The sequence below is a fragment of the Bombus vosnesenskii genome, unplaced genomic scaffold, assembly GCF_011952255.1.
Source record: "Bombus vosnesenskii isolate JDL3184/JDL3185 unplaced genomic scaffold, Bvos_JDL3184-5_v1.1 scf7180000013285, whole genome shotgun sequence".
Taxonomy (NCBI): domain Eukaryota; kingdom Metazoa; phylum Arthropoda; class Insecta; order Hymenoptera; family Apidae; genus Bombus; species Bombus vosnesenskii.
The window spans coordinates 4,530,479-4,546,562 of NW_022882938.1; the positions used below are offsets into that span (position 1 = coordinate 4,530,479).

At 39.8% G+C, this 16,084-nt stretch overlaps 2 protein-coding genes across 2 annotated transcripts in view; one reads left to right on the forward strand and one right to left on the reverse strand.

The window, feature by feature from the left end:
- LOC117232109 (nuclear migration protein nudC) overlaps nucleotides 1–1,045 on the reverse strand; it is a 103,050-nt gene extending 102,005 nt beyond the window's left edge. Inside the window, exons 1-4 of the mRNA XM_033491274.1 lie at nucleotides 856–1,045; nucleotides 673–750; nucleotides 343–561; nucleotides 47–265 (exon numbers count right to left, since the gene is read on the reverse strand). Coding sequence (XP_033347165.1) covers nucleotides 47–265; nucleotides 343–561; nucleotides 673–750; nucleotides 856–930 — 591 coding nt within the window. The 5' untranslated portion in view covers nucleotides 931–1,045. The remainder of the gene's footprint in view (nucleotides 1–46; nucleotides 266–342; nucleotides 562–672; nucleotides 751–855) is intronic.
- Nucleotides 1,046–1,917: 872 nt separating this feature from the next.
- LOC117232307 (sperm-tail PG-rich repeat-containing protein 2-like) lies at nucleotides 1,918–6,902 on the forward strand. The gene is made up of 10 exons (XM_033491618.1): nucleotides 1,918–2,029; nucleotides 2,098–2,220; nucleotides 2,320–2,444; nucleotides 2,548–2,646; nucleotides 2,801–3,022; nucleotides 3,141–3,257; nucleotides 3,324–3,471; nucleotides 3,621–3,853; nucleotides 6,334–6,484; nucleotides 6,736–6,902. The coding sequence occupies exons 1-10, from the start codon at nucleotides 1,918–1,920 to the stop codon at nucleotides 6,900–6,902; spliced, it is 1,497 nt and encodes a 498-aa protein (XP_033347509.1).
- Nucleotides 6,903–16,084: the final 9,182 nt, after the last annotated feature.

Consider the following 16,084-nt stretch of genomic DNA (forward strand, 5'->3'; position numbering starts at 1 on the left):
GAGAATAAGAAATCGAAAATTTATTTACATGCATGATATTACTTACCTCCAAATCCTGAAGTGTCTGAGTCCATCTGTAATTGGGCAAGTCTGCGCCATTTCCACTGTTAGGCCGAAGTTTGTTCTTTTCCTTCTCATCTTCTTCCTCATCTTCTATTTCCTCATTTTTACCATTATGCGCATTATCACTATTATGCTCATTATGACCATTATGCGCATTATCACCACTTGGACCAGGAACAGCAAGTGATTCTTTTGCCGATTTCTGTAACCAGAACCGCAGAGTGTAATCAAAATAATTTCTTTAATATAACCTCAATTTTGCTAATCATAATTGCATACCTTATTGTCTATCTCTTCTTGTAACTTAACAGCCTGTTCATCAGTCAGTTCGACAATCTTTGACTCTGAGTAGAACTTTTCCTCCTTAGCCTTTTCTTCTTTCTTTCTCTTTTCTATTCTTTCTTTGCGACGTCTCTCTTGCTCTGCACGCTCTGCCTTTTCACCAGCTGCTTTGGTAACAGCCGTAGCTTCGTGCTTCTTAAATTTGCTCATAACAAGCTACAGTCAAATACAAAGATCGTAATGTGAATTATAAAATCCACAAGAAGTGATGAAATCATTTACAACATCACACGACATTGTTTAAAGTCATAGACGAAGAACAATTACCTTCTCTGCAGCTCCTTCCCCTCCTCCCGTGTAGAAATCCGTTTTCCTCGCAAGAAAACTGAAGATTGTATCTAGGAGCTACAAAGTAAACGGTATTTCATTAATAATGGGAAAGTTATTTTAAAAATAATGATGTTTCTCCAAGTGAAACATAACCTAAGCTGGCGACGAAACAAGACTCACCTCTTGCACACCGCCTTCGTGTTGCTGAGCCATAGCCAGCAACATTCCATCAAATTTCTCCTCGTTCTTTGTCATTTTTCTTCAAGATTAGAAGAATATTTAATTAATATCAACGAACAAATCACACGAAACGTCTACTGACGTTGAAAACCAACGCACTTCGTTACCACGTTTTAATGAGAAACATCTCGAATTATCGACCAAACATAATTTTGAACGGTGATACACGTGACGCTCTCTAGCGTAGAATGCTGATATTAAAGGGAATGCGTCGTTCTCCAATGATCTATGGGTCATTTAGTTCTGTGTATCGATAAGGCGCAACCTTTTTCTACAGTAAATTAAAGGATTAATATAACTAATTATTATAAAAGATATATCTCCTTCGACGAAACTCAGATGAATCAAGTAATTTACATATATGAAGCAAAAATTTCAAGTTTAATATTATTCGAAAGGAACTGGGTTTTTAAAAAAGAAATCGATGTTATATGGAATGACAATTCCTTATGATCGCTGATACGCAACATTCCTTGAATGATGCAATATAAGAGATATAACTTGCAAAACACTCAAGTCGTTCATCGTAGAACCCTTCACTTTCATTGCAAGCGCGCCCGCGAATCGTTTTCAATTTGATGCAAACGATAATCTCTTACTTCGGCGTCAAAACGTTAATGGGTTTCGCGTAACGAGAACGAAATTATTAACTGACCTGACCGAAAATTTATGCAAGGCGAACGTTGTAAAAAAGTAGGTTAAAGAAGTGAAAACAGCGTCCTTCGGGCGCGAATACATCGTCCGTTACAATTATTGCAAACAAATATAATGTTTCTTGCACCAAGATGATTCATTAGCGAAAGCAAGTGGATCTTTAAAATATGTGGAATTCTTGACGGAGTAAAATGAATAATCGGACTCCATTAGAGAATTAAAAATTTCGATTGACTGGATTCGATCGACTTTCAGCGCAGTTCATACGCGTTCCACACGTGCAGCTAATTAGGTTACAATTTCTACTTCATCATCGCTGTATATATTTTTTCTTAAAGTTATGAGGGAATGGCACACGATAGAACAAAAAGATTTCCAAAATTAATTACTCAGACACCGCCTAAAATTGGACCTGGAACTTACGATGTATCGGACTTGCCAGAGCCTAAAAGGCATCTTGGTACTATAATTAAAAGTAATTCACGGTGTTTCAAAATCCTAAGTTATGACATGAAATTATTTCCACAGCTGATTGCTATCCCTTTCTCTCTGGATCAAAAAGGAGAACTATTGCTATATCGAGAGATGCCGAACGATTACCAGGGCCTGGCACGTACAATATAAAAGAACCTCAACGACATATACCAGAACGTAGTTTCTAAAAATTAAATCTATCGAGATTGAATTCAGCTAAGTCTTTGTGATGAAAGAATGATAAATTACAGGGCGGAGTCAGCATCGATTTTACAGATGCTAGATTTAAGGAAAAGATACCCGAAGGACCAGGTCCAGTGGATTATCACGTAGCTGCAGATTTAATTAAGTCACGAAAAATAAGATGTCATCCTGGCACCTGGAGAGGACCTGCAGGAAAAGTAACATATTTATTTAGTTTCTAAACTTGTGTATCTTTGTATGTCTTGTGCATTGTGAATCTTGTGTATTGTGTATTCATTTTATTTTGATAATAAATTGCAGCTATGGCTAACTCGACCTCCTCGTTCGATTATTCCAAGTCCTACATCAATTCCAGACAAAAATTACACGGCGTACAGTATCAACGAAAATGGAAGCTTAGTAAGGAATCCTCCTTTCAGAAAAAAAACAACTTTCTTTTACAACGTCCCACGAGGAGTAAGAATCTCTGTATTTTCCTTTACAAGTTAACGAGCCAAATAAAACAATTTGTAGAATAAAAAAAATATTCAAAAAGAAAATATATAATTTTTAGGAAGCAAATGCCACCACATTGCTCTACAAAGGAAACTTTTGGAGCAGAATGACAGGAAGAATCGAGCTTCCGCCCTCACTGACACCAGGCCCTGGAGATTACGAACACGAAGCGAAGAAAACAGCCGCGCAAGCACAAGATGAAAAAGTAAGAGAAGCGAAGAGGATGAGTTCTTGGCAGCCTCGTTTCCTTGATACAATGTGCAGAAAAAAAGCCCGAGAGGTAATATCATATGGACATAAAATTATATTGAAGTATGTTTTTGAAATACTTCGCCAATTGTGATGTTTGGAGTACACTTTTATAGAATTTTAATTTTATAGAATTCAAATAAATATAGAATTTTCCAGCCCCAAATGCGTATAACGTAAAGGGCAATTTCGAGAAATTCTTCAAGATCGATTGCAAGTGTGACCCTTATGTCACAGAACCACCCCCTTTTGGTCAAACTGCTAAGGTTCGTTTTTTGGAAACAATTTTATCAGAAGATTTTCGAGTTATAGAAATGTATACTTTATTACAGAGATTCGAAGATAAAGCGGAATCAAATGTACCTGGTCCAGGTAAATACGATTCTCCTGTTCGAATAAAATGTACAGGCTCCATTTACCCTGCGCCATTTGGCACCTGTGTTGGTCGTTTTCCAAAAATTTCTGACGACACTGGGCCAGGTAAAACATTTTTCCATTAAAAAATTTGTTCATTGTTATTTATTCATTACTATAAAATTTATTTATTATTATTATTTCTGTTATGTTTTCGACTCAGTCACTCGTCGAAATTGTTAGCATCTTATCGAGGAAGCGCGTTTCTGTTTTAGGACCCAGCGATTACCATTCGAAAGTCGGTAACTTGGCATACGAGTCAGAGAAGCGTTACCGGTACGCTTATTTAAGACAGCTGCAGCCACGAATTTATCTCGAGACAATTTCCTATCCAAACGAAGAGGATTATAATAATGCGTGTTCTCCAGAGAAAACTGAAGAAAAGAAGAGTGCTGTTTATCATGCTGCTTTCAAATCTAAAACACAGAGATTTCCTAAAATCGAAAAGGTAAAGATTCTCTATTTTCTAAGTCTTACTAACTTCATCCGTTAATATAACTCGTAACAAAATAGTTACACAATGATAATTACAAAACTATGACAATCGTGAAAGAAACTCAATGAATAGTATCATATTGAATCTAAACCAAACGATGTCAGATCTACTCAACGCGACAGCAAACACAGATGTCACCACCATTACATTCACTCAGCCAAACCACGTGAACTGGCAAAACCAAATTCCCCAAACAATTATGATATTAAAAAATACTCAACAACACCTACTAAACCGAAATCCTTCTTCATAAACCGTCCCCAACCATCTCTAAGAAAAAAATGAACAAAAGAAGAAACCAATAACCCTTCCAAGAAACTCTACCATAACTTACCCTCCACCCACGTGTCGTCGCCATCGAAAAAGAAGACCAAAACTCCCTTTATCAAAGTTGAGTCAGACATCAGAAAGGACCAAGCACTTTCAGATTGAAAATGTTAACCAGGAACGGAGCAATTGCTTTAATGAGATCGTAGTGTGCGCTTCGAGAGCGAATAGTCACAATAAGTCTGCGGTCAGACCAAATTCAGGGGATTCTTTCGTTCGTTGCCGGAAATCCATGAACCAGCCAAGGTCCAGGTAATCCTCGAAGCGCAAGGTAATCAGGAGAGGTCGAGGTGAAATTAATGGCGGTGGATCGAAGCGATGCATCTGTACCCGGGGCGGTTCGAGACCAGGATCCAATTTGCCCGTTAATCGAGAGACCGTCGAATGCTGGTACGACGGTGTAGCCGCAGATAGGCCAAGATAGGACGGGACATAGCCGGAACAACGCGTGTTCCTGCCTCTGTCGCAACCGTCTCCTTTGAAGTAGCCGCGTTCCTCCACACTGAAAGGTGGAATCCTTCTGTGAGCCTCGCCTTTTGAGCGGCACGAAGTTCGCGTTTGACAAGTTGACACGCAGAAATTTCATTAAACACCGTTTTTCGGAGCCACTATGCGCTCGGATCGAAGAAGTAGCTTGCGGTTTCCGGTCCGTCCACTTGGCTCGCAATTACGTTTAGAGGAAGTATCGGACTGAGATTAGAATCTCCACGATCGCACCTGCAAATTCGTGGAATTTAACGAGATACAAAGAGCGATACGAAGAACAATACTGCCGATAATTTTCTTTCATTTATTTATTTTTTATATTTGATAGAACTATCAAGTCCACTATATAAAAAAACTTTTCAACATTTCTTTTTGACATACGAAGATTTATGTTATGTGTGGATGTATCTATAGGACCTAACAACCTCACGATCAAATCTTACGAATATCATGTAAAGAGCTACACGAAAACTTATTTATTCTTAATTTATAATGATCGAAAGAGATGGTTGATGTGATGAAAAGGAAATAATTATTTTAGTAATTAAATTACTGAACTTATTATCATATTGAATTTATGGGTTTGTTACAGTTCTGATAGGTTTCCTAATGATTTTTCACGCTTGCTTCAATTTTTCTAACTGTCCTAATATTCGTGGACGAGGGTGTATGTACGCAGTACGCATCATAGTATTCGACAAACAGATCGGAGGAATTTACGCTAAATTCTAATAAATTCCGCGTGAATCTCGATAAAAGTGGATTTTGGAAGGGAAGCAGGTTCGTTTTATACGGACCAGAAGTTATATGTCGCTTTTGTCGTACGAGATTATCGCGACAGAGCGATAAAACGCAGGAAGAAGGTGTCGTCGCGAATTCTTACGATCGTCGGATAAGGATGTCGGAGTGGAAGGAGGGTGACGATGTCGTTGAGATTCAGGGACGACGGTATTTACATAACGTAGGGAAGCATCGTAACTCGACAGCGACGGAAATGACGTTCTGCCACACTCTGCAGGTCATTTCCACGTAGAGGCGCGTGGCCGACGTAGCCCAGAGAAATCACTTCCGGCTCGTTGAGCCGGAAATTCGAGCCAATCCCTGGCCTGGTATGTCGACCCACCCTTGAAACGCGGAACGTCGCTAGTATCGACCTTTAGTATTCATTTCTGAATCTCGAGAGATCGTTCGTTGTCGTTCGATCGAATTATCGTGAAGAAGACCGACGGTGCTTAATTGACGAACACTGATCAAATACTGACAGGAAATGAATTTATGCTTGGTGATTCGAGTGTAATCGATTATGGGGCAATGGTAAAGATAACTCGACGAAGAAATGCCAGCTTTCGCGAGCAAGTGCCCGTGAAAACCTTTACATTATCGGACGATTATCGGGAAATTCTTCTATTCTATATTTCTGTACCTTTAAAACGAACGATACTTCTGGATGAATTATTGAGAATTGATCTCTTTATACGTATATATATATATATATATATATATGTCCTCCCGTAGATGAAGATGGAATAGCATTCGAAACGATGTGACTTACGTATAAATCTAATCGACACCCTCCCTGATTCCAAAAATCACGGACCCTTATTATTCAATATTTATAGACAGCTCCCGATTCCGGCGCTTACGAGGTCTTAACGGCTTTCAAGGCAAATCGTGATAAATGTGATTTCCTCTGTCCCCGATTAGCTCCTCCCTTCGGGACTCGCAGCAAACGACTGCCGAAAAGTCCGCGTGACATCAAAGATATGCCAGGTATATACGTTAAATCAATGTCAAAAATTCTAGCAAAATTATTTTTAACCCATTAAGAACCAAGTAACAAAACAACGTTCGAAAGTTGTGTAAATTTTACAAACATTACTAAAATATAGTTAGGGAAACGTAAATTATTGTCTTGTCAAGTAACAGAGAAATGTATCGGGATAATAAAATTCATTGGTACTTAATGAGATGACCATTAAATCTATTATTGTGACAAATTACACAAATATAATTTTTACCAGATCCAACCTATTATAACGTGATCACTGATATATCGGAAAATGTGAAGGGTGGTGTGATTCCAGAATCTGAGAAGATTGCAGAATTATCATTTAGTCCGCCACCAACTCGCTACTGCGTAAGTTTTGATCTCTATATCAACGAAACTAACGGTATCGAATTATCGTAGCGTGTAGAAATGAAAACGATCGTCCTGTGGACGATTTCGAGGCCGTTGTTTTCATGGAACGACAACGTAACAACGAAACGAAAATCGAAACGGCGCAGCGGCCGGCGGATGGCTCGCGTATTTTCACGTCGAAATTTCTATTCCGTTCTGTCGGTTCACGTATACGGTATTTACTTTGTTGTCACGGTCCAGGATATTGCGTGCTCGGTGCGCGCGCGGGAATAATACCGGATACTTCAGATGGTGATGTATGAGCCGCGCGTTACGAGATGGTTAGATGGGCCAGCGTCGGTCCGTATTACCTCTGTCCGACGTGGTTCCACCGTGCACGAAGCAGGGTTCGTAAATAGCCCGAATTGAAACGGAAGTCCTTCTTTTTCCCCCGTTGGACGTCTTTCGCGCGTAACCAACCTGCGAGATGAATGTGTCGAGGGAATGGAAGTTCCGTGAATGTAAAGTTTGGAATTGTATCGTGCGCTGCTTGTCTGCCACGTCTTCTTTTAAAGGATAGAAAAATATGTTTCAGGTTCTATATATGTAATACACCTGGTGAGTAATGCAGCGTCTTCAGTTCATATGCTGGCAGACAAAAATTTTGAATCATTTTCTCAGTTTTATTTATCACGTCACGTCACAGCAATATAGTGATACGAGAATTAATTGAAACATTTGAATGAAATGAACAGTCGCTTTTATGAAATTTTTAATATTTTCAATGGTGCATTAACAACGTAAAGTGCTAAATGTACCAAAAACGTTTAAACAGTTTCCAATGTTTTTATGTTTTAATATGTATATATATTCAAATATAACGCGCGATAGTAAGCGACCGGCTTGACGCTGTAGACAAAACATAAAATTTGCATAGCGATCGATATGTTAAATTTGCTGTTCCTCGTTTATAAAATTCAGCTCCGAAAATAATTGTATCGCCTACAGAATAATCCAATAATTTAATTTGATAAAAAGACGCAGTTAATACTACTATCAGAGACTTTATTCTTTCAATGAATATCATCTTACAGATTCATCCTTACCTGTCGTCCTCCATTCTGAAAAAGTCGTTCAACGTCTCTTTGGGCAAACCGAAACTTATCAGAAATTGGACGAAACAGGAGGAAAGAAAGGAAGAACCTCATTGTGTCTGCAGGAGGAAGAAGCTTCGTTGGTTTGCTTCTCCCATACATCGACAGAAAAAGTGTCACACGTTTATTTTCTGATAAAAGACTACCTTCGTTTTATAAAGAACTGATTCTGTTACTTTCATGAAATCTTACAAAAATCTACCCAGTTTGCTACCAACAAATATACACTTCGCTTTTCTAGGAAATTCGAGATTTTAATTTTCCCTACAAAAAACAATTTATATATCTTTTTCATAAATACTAAGCACAGCCTCTCTGCTCTTCAACGCGTATTTTAATAATGTCGCTGCAGCAAATGTCCTCCAGTTTATTCGTTAATGTACAATTATTATCCACGTCCGCTGCGGATGACACGTAACCAACAGTCATCGAGCAGAAATTTCCAAGCGTGTAAATCAAACGCAACGCGACTCTCGCGGATAATAGATTCCCCGAAGATCTTCACGGTGAAGCGCGTTCAAGTCGAGGACGCTTGGGACGCGAGAATCGTCGACAACCCGGCGAAAAATCATGCGGATCAACGAAATATAGAATTTCAATTGTAATATCGCGTTGATGTCGTGGATTTTATGAATCGCATCTCACCCCGTGTCGCATGTCATCGACGTAAATTATTCGACGATGCTTGCAAAAACGTTGATCGACACCGGCCAAATTTATTCGATTTCCATGTGTAATAATATCACGACGCACATACACGAAGCGAAATCATTGTAGATGATGTGATATAACCCCTATGAATCTAAATACGACAGGAAGTAACGTCGATACATAGGTGTCTACGAATTTGCATAACAAATTTAAAGAGGATTTTTGATCCGCCAATGATATCCCAATCGATCCCGCGATATATTATTAAAATGAGATACAAAATACTTTTTAAAATACAAAATAGGAAATTTGTGAAATTAGCGTAAAATATTCTGCATGCAAAACTCTTGTCGTAAAGATATTATGATTAATAGGGTAATACCAACGTTATAGATTGATAGAGTCGGTTATGAATACTTGGACATTGAACCCGCCGGATTATGAGCCAAGTATCGGACGTAAATGGAGCGATACATTATCATCATAATGTATACGAAACACTAAAAGCCAAGCCAAGAAGCGTTGAGGTTCGAACGTGCTTGCTCTGGACTTTGATCGATCACTGTGAATGGAAACTCGGTTACTCGTACATTACCTTCCCTTATAGTTTCCTCAAAGAGCTTCTTACGCCAGCTCTGAAATGCAAAACCTGCTTCTTGAAATTCTATACACAAAACCATATCGTAATCCTCTCAAAGATCTAATAAAGATATCCTTACAATTCAATCACAAACTTTCGGTATCTAATATCATAGAAGTTTAATCTACAATAATTTTTAGGTCATAAATTTCGAATAAAATCGCAAAACTATAATCCAAAATAATTTTCAATAATTTTCAAATATACTGCAACTGTCGATATTTATAAATTGCATGTCAATATAATTTAATTTCTATCGCATTGGTTACGCCGCTATATCTGGCAATAGGCCCGTCCGTTTCTCCTTACGCGCTTTAATCCACACAGTCGATGACGAAGACAATATTTGCGGCGGTTTAGCATTTAAAATCAACGTCGACGAGAAAAAGTCGTAAGTCGGTGTTATTTCAACGCGTTATCCATCGCCTACTTCGTTTTCTGCCATCGTTGTCGGGTAATAAATACTTTAATTGCAAGGGGGAGAGTTTCTTCTTTTATCTGCGCGTGCAGCTCCCTTCGGCGAAAAGAATCCTTCGAGGGTATTTAAAGTCTCGTAGTTACTTTCGTAATTACTCTTCGTTTCACTCGGTACACCGGCAAACAGATGGAAAATGATAAAAAAAGAAAAGAAGGAGAAAAGAAAAAGAGGAAAGAGAAGAGAGAAATGAAAGGTAGAAACGAAAACGAAGATTCACCGTAGTTATAATACCTTTTCTCTCCCTCTGGGACTTGAATATTTATGTACTGGATGTTCTCACTGACGTATGCAATCTTCGGGAAGATCGTATAAAAAGCGCGCTCCGTTTCGGTCCTTTATCATCTATTTGCATTCTTCGCTTCGATGATATAATTTATGAACGGCCGGAAAGCGATATCCGGTCGTTGCTTTATTTTTAACGTGAACGTGGCCCGTGTCGTTATTTTCATATTTGCTTTAGTTATTGGTAAGACGTGCTAAAAACATCTTTGTCAGTCCAGCGACCGAAATTGAATAATGCTGATTAAAATGTTTGTTAAATACTTTAATTATGTTAAAGGAACGATAAATAATAGATTGTAATGCAAAAATGATGCATTTATCCTGTCTGATGATTAATTACATAGCGAACATATTTTTGAAATAAAATCATTTCAATTATGTTAACACTTTATTACATGTTATTTTGTGAAATTCAATTGAAAAATAAAATTTTCATTCTAAGAACGTAATATTGAAATGCTTTTCAGAGATGCAATGAATAATTTTAAATGCAATCTAAAAACGGTTTTACTCTGTTCACTGATTAATTAGTAGAGATATTCCTGGAATAAAATTATTGCAATAGCAAGAACGTTTTGCTGCACGTCGTCTTATATTGAGTCACGTTTAAAATTGGAATTATACTTTATTCTTTCAAGAAGAAAATCTTGAAAGACCTTTTTATCGCTTTAGATGGAAAGACTGTGATAAATCAAGACAGTAAAGCAATTAAATGCTTCATTCCCGATGTAAGGCGATTACAACGGTTTAAATCCAATTTGACAGACTTCTCTCTCAATCTCTCGGGCGTCTTCCTTCTGTTTTTATACTTTTCACAAAGTACGTTCTCGGCTTCGTTTTTACACTCAAGACAATCGCACGAAAACATTCATGTTCGAGGATTCGCATATTTGCGCTACGGTCGTTCGGTCTTTTTTAATGTTTGAGAATACACCGTGGACGCCCGGGAAATTCTTACGACGTTTAAACAACGGTTACACGAGTGTAAACGTAGACGTTGACAAAAATTATTCATCAACAGTCATACGTAAATCTTGAACAATCTAAAAGACATCTTTTTACATAATTCTCAAATCTCAGAAAACAAGACCGCACAATTTTCTGCAACCACTTTATAGAAGTCGTAGTTCATTCACAATTACCAAAACTTTCAAAACTGTCGGAAGTAATGCACAACGTTAGACCAAATACGGTCAAATAAATCTTCATAAATCACACTCAAATCTTATGAAACGATAATGTGCAAATTTATCAAGTCGTCCTGTGAATTTCCCAAACTGAAATGTAGATGTGGACAAAACGACTGATCGTGAATAATACCCAACACTTGAACAGATACAGACCAAACGCCTTCTTGAATCTCACAAAACAAAATAATACTACCTGCAGAATATTTTCTAACTATATCCAGAAGGAAAAAGAATGGCAATTCGTTTAAATTAATCAAGATCCACAAAGAATTCCTAAAACACGATCAACTGTCAAACTCTCGGAGCGAGAATAATTCGAACCCATAAACTTCTCTCTACGGGACCCTCGGTCGTCTTTCTGAACCAGTAATCGGAGAAGCCCAGCATTCTTCTCTTGCTCGCAGCATCACGTGCCGACGTGTGTATCAGCGCCGCAAAATGTAGCGTCGACGTCGGCGTATCATCGTCGACGACGTATCGTAGCCGCTAATTTCCTCGCGGAATCGTCACACTCCGCTTGTCACCGCGTCCGGGAAGCAATTCCGTGGATTCTTGCCTCGGAGGAATGTTCCCTTTGATCGTAGCTTTGCGAGCATTGCTCTTAACAAGAGGCAACGTATAACTCTCCGGTCCCGATTCTCCCGTTATAGCTACGTGATCTCCTTTGAAACACCTTCCTCCTTAGAGCAACCGAGGCGAAACACGACATTTATCAAAAATTCCGGTCGTACGGGCGCGATTGTCTTGCCGCGTATCGCCGAACGCCATACCGTCGTGTCGCCTGAATCGAGCGTAGTCTCACGCTTCGGCTCTTGCGACCGACGGCGATTGACGCGGGTCATTTTGCGGTCGAGCCACACAATGTAGCCTGGCAGTGAATCTTGTTGACGCGAGCACGAGATGTCATCTCGTGACCAAACGGCCGCGAACCCTGCCACATCGTGTACTTTGGAAATTGCGTCTTTGTCGGAGGTTCGTGATACGTGGGGTTGTTGCGGAAGATGTTTGTGAAGTAGTAATATTGCTCGAATTTTTCGACTGATAATAATAATCCGACGAAGTAATGTTCCTGTAGTTAGAATATAAGTACTCGCCATCTTTATAAGAAATAAAATTTTCAAAAAAGGGTTTGATTAATAATAATAATCATATCAATAATGATAATTATAAATAAATATTGATAATCGGAGATGAAATGTGAAACGTTGTACGGTAAAAATAAAAATTTAGAAACGCTTATTCAATCATCACGGTCGAGCAATATTAAATAACACTTGCATTATACAATTATCATATTCACAGTTTCCTAATAAATACGAAGATCGGCGTAATTCTTCATTTACTTTTGATAAAATATGATCTACATTTCCGGAAGGAATATATTAATGCTTGGATATCATCATGGGATTAAATTCGAAGAACATAAACCAAGTAAAAGAGAGAATCATAAACATTTTATAAACATGTTTAATTGAGAACGAACATGCGAGGCAGGAGCACGTCTTCTTTTTCTTCTTCTTCTTCTTAAGAAATATTTGTTCTTAAGAATCGTAATAAGGAGATCGATGTAAATGGTGATTTTCATAATTCTATGACAGCAGCATGTACATGGATGGCGACCAGAAGCGCATCCAGGCCATGTAGGCTCCTTGTGAACAATTTCGACAGGATCGACACGATATCGGAGAGGACTGTTAATCGGCGGATCTCCAGTCGGCGTTGATAATGTGGCGGGACTCGCAACGAGGACGACATTACCGTCGCAACCCCACATCGGACAGGACCAAGGGTATCAATCAGTGGTACATGAAAGGGGCGCGGTTCGGCCACGTCTGTCGTCGGATCTCGCATTGTCTGGCTGCGACAGATAGACAGAAGCGACGCGAACTTCCGACGTATCTCTATCTGATGACGCCTCTGCGCCACTGGAAACGCCGTCACGTTACTTTGTTCGCGATCCCCTTCGTCGACGCCTCCAACGTGGGGTGTTAATAAATTTTCCAAGGCCTGACATACCGACTCGCCGGATTTCGGAGGAAAACGCTCTACCTCGATTATGTATATACCTACACAATTTCCCCGGTCGACCATTGCATTCCGCGTTTTATAGAAATTAGAACGTCACTACTAGGCCTTTCTGCTGATTCAACTCTCGAGCTTTGTTCGCGAAAGAGTTTCGAGACTCCGTTTTCTCTTCCGTGTCGTTCGACGAACTACAACCAAAAGGATTGTCAAAGGAACAGACGTTCGCAGAAGAGAAACCGAGAGATTGGAAAATTTCCATGGCGAACTTTCCAAGTTTCCTCGCTTCGTGAACAATGTCGCGATTCGAACGTTTTAATCTGATGATTCCAAAGAGGACGAAGGATGCTATTATAGGGAACATTCAGAGGCGCAGACGAGCTACGGAATTATTTGTTTCTTCCGATTTAACGTAGATGTCACTGAGGACAAAGGGAGGGAAGATGTTCCTGGGCGAGACAGGATCCTTTCTCGTCGAAAAGCTTGGCCCCTGCAAAAGCAACCGGCTGCACCGTGGAAAACAAAGGGCCTTTCCATCTGGGTGTTCTTATTTTTTGTGTTGTTTGTTCAAGTATATGTGAGCACAGACGCGCGTGTATGGAACAGTCGCTCGCAAAAACCTATTGTTCGGTCGCATGGCTACGGACGCGAACGAAAATTCACCGTAGGGAAAACGAACGAGCTAACGTCCGGCGATAGAAGTAGCCGTAACGGTACCTCTGACTTCTTTATTCGCTTTCAGAATAGAGACACTCGACTCCTTGAGACGCACCACCTGACGAGAAGCTTCCGCCACTGGGCCACGTCTCTCTGTCCTATGCGTCGCGACCGGCGACTTGACCTCGCGAGCACGTCTCGAGCTGCATTTCGTCTGCATTCTCGAGTCAACATCAGGCTGCCGTCTCGTCACGAAATAACAGTAGGCACGCGTTTGCTTGGCATTGCTCTACGCTACAGTTACTCCGTGACAAGTGGACAATGCGCTCAGAGCTGTATTAACGTCTATGGAACGTGAAGGTTACTTCTAGTCGAATCACGTTCCACGCACAGTTTCATTTTTAATAAACTTGAGAGACACGAGCGAGTTTTAATAATAAAGTTCATCGACCGTTAATAATTTGCATTTTTTTGTACCGTATGTGTTATATGCATTTCATATCCTTATTATTTTATCAAACATCTTGATTCGAATTTAATGACATAAATATCAATAGTAGTATATGCGAGTTCAATAAATTTTTCACGTAGATATTTTAGAGCTTTCCCAAAGTATGTAATTTGATGACCGTGCATCACACCAGTCAGATGAAATCATTTTCCAAATTTATAAAATATCAACACCTATTTTTATTTCACAGTGAAGCATACCGGTGTTTGAAGGAATAAAAAAAATTTTTCTTCTTTAATCAAGCATCGTCTGCTCTTTTCTCTTACAAGCTACACAATGATATAATTCAACGTCACAGGTTGTATACGAGAGAAGATACAACGGGGATCATGCGGGAGTATTTAATTTCGCGCGACATAGAAGAGGAGCTGACGCCAGATTTTTAGGGAAAGTGAAACACATCCAGAGTTATCCTTTTGAATACGTTCGGAGAGAGGGTGTCGCAACAAAGGTGAAACACGGTGTTCTCTCGCGTTTCCGAGTGAGATCTGCTCGGCTCGGCGGATGCACACGCATGAAAAGTCGACGATACGGGGTGGAACCTTTTTTTTCCCTTCAACCATGCACGCCATGATCTCTGGCCATTTAGCCAACGAGCTGGCTGGCTGTGAGTCATCTTCCCCTTTCGTCGAGTTCTCCCTTACTCTGCTGCTCGATGCATTCGATGCGTCGTCGTAACTCTTGTCCCATTCAGTTCGAGGCGACCGTAAAATCGAGCGTTTCTTCGAGCCAGGGCGACCGACAATGGTGATTTATGTCGGCGAGAAGTACCGCGACGTCTCACTTCCGCCGATCCACGGCCACGTTTCCCGCCGTCCTCCTTGTACGTACGTCTTTGCGACAGATCGAAACCTAGCAAACTGGTTTCACTTTATTACCAATTCCTATTTTACACGTCATGAAAATTTTACTGTCTCTCATAGATATGTGCATTTGTCGATAGTAAATGGAATGAATTTGATTAAGTAGCCAATAGTATATCTGCGCAATTAGTATTTCAATTTGTACGTTTCGATCAAGATGCTTCGATGTCTCGTAAAAACATTTCCCATATAGTCAAATCTATATGTGGCACCGCGCACCTACATATAGCACCCGCGTAATGTATCCTGTCAATTTATTCGTTACGTTTTGTTCATATCGAATGTTCGTCCGATACTCGACCGCATATCATTCATAACTCTGTCACTCATCTTGAAATGTATATGCACATACGCAGTAGCACAGTCATAGACCTACTATTTTAAAGATATAGCTCAACAAAAATAATTATGAGAGTCGGAACTGTAAGAATTCTGCGTTTCAGAAACATTCTCCGCTTCCTGCACGACATGATTTAATCTCGCCCACAATTTTCTCTCCACCTAGGACAGAAACAAATTTACAAAAATTGCAATAAACCACGGTGCTCGTATATTCAACCGCAAAAAAAAAGATGTTCAGAGAGAGTACGCCTTAGCGAAGGAAGCGATAATCCAGTACGATATGTCGCGAAAATACGAGAGAGGCAGTCCAACTCGAAAATAACGCTCGACCGTAACCGGACCGGATATTAATATCTCCAGGATGGCGAAATCTGGAAAAAGAGGAGCGAACAATGGCGTCAGGTTGAACGGAGGTCTGGCCTGGACAGGCTCTCGACGTAGCGATGCTTCGTCCAGGCGTT

Coding starts and splice junctions, on each gene's coding strand:
- LOC117232307 (XM_033491618.1), top strand. CDS start 1,918: ATGGCACACGATAGAACAAAAAGATTTCCAAAATTAATTACTCAGACA. Junction 2,221..2,319: donor TCAACGACATATACCAGAAC/GTAGTTTCTAAA, acceptor TCGATTTTACAG/ATGCTAGATTTAAGGAAAAG. Junction 6,485..6,735: donor TGACATCAAAGATATGCCAG/GTATATACGTTA, acceptor AATTTTTACCAG/ATCCAACCTATTATAACGTG.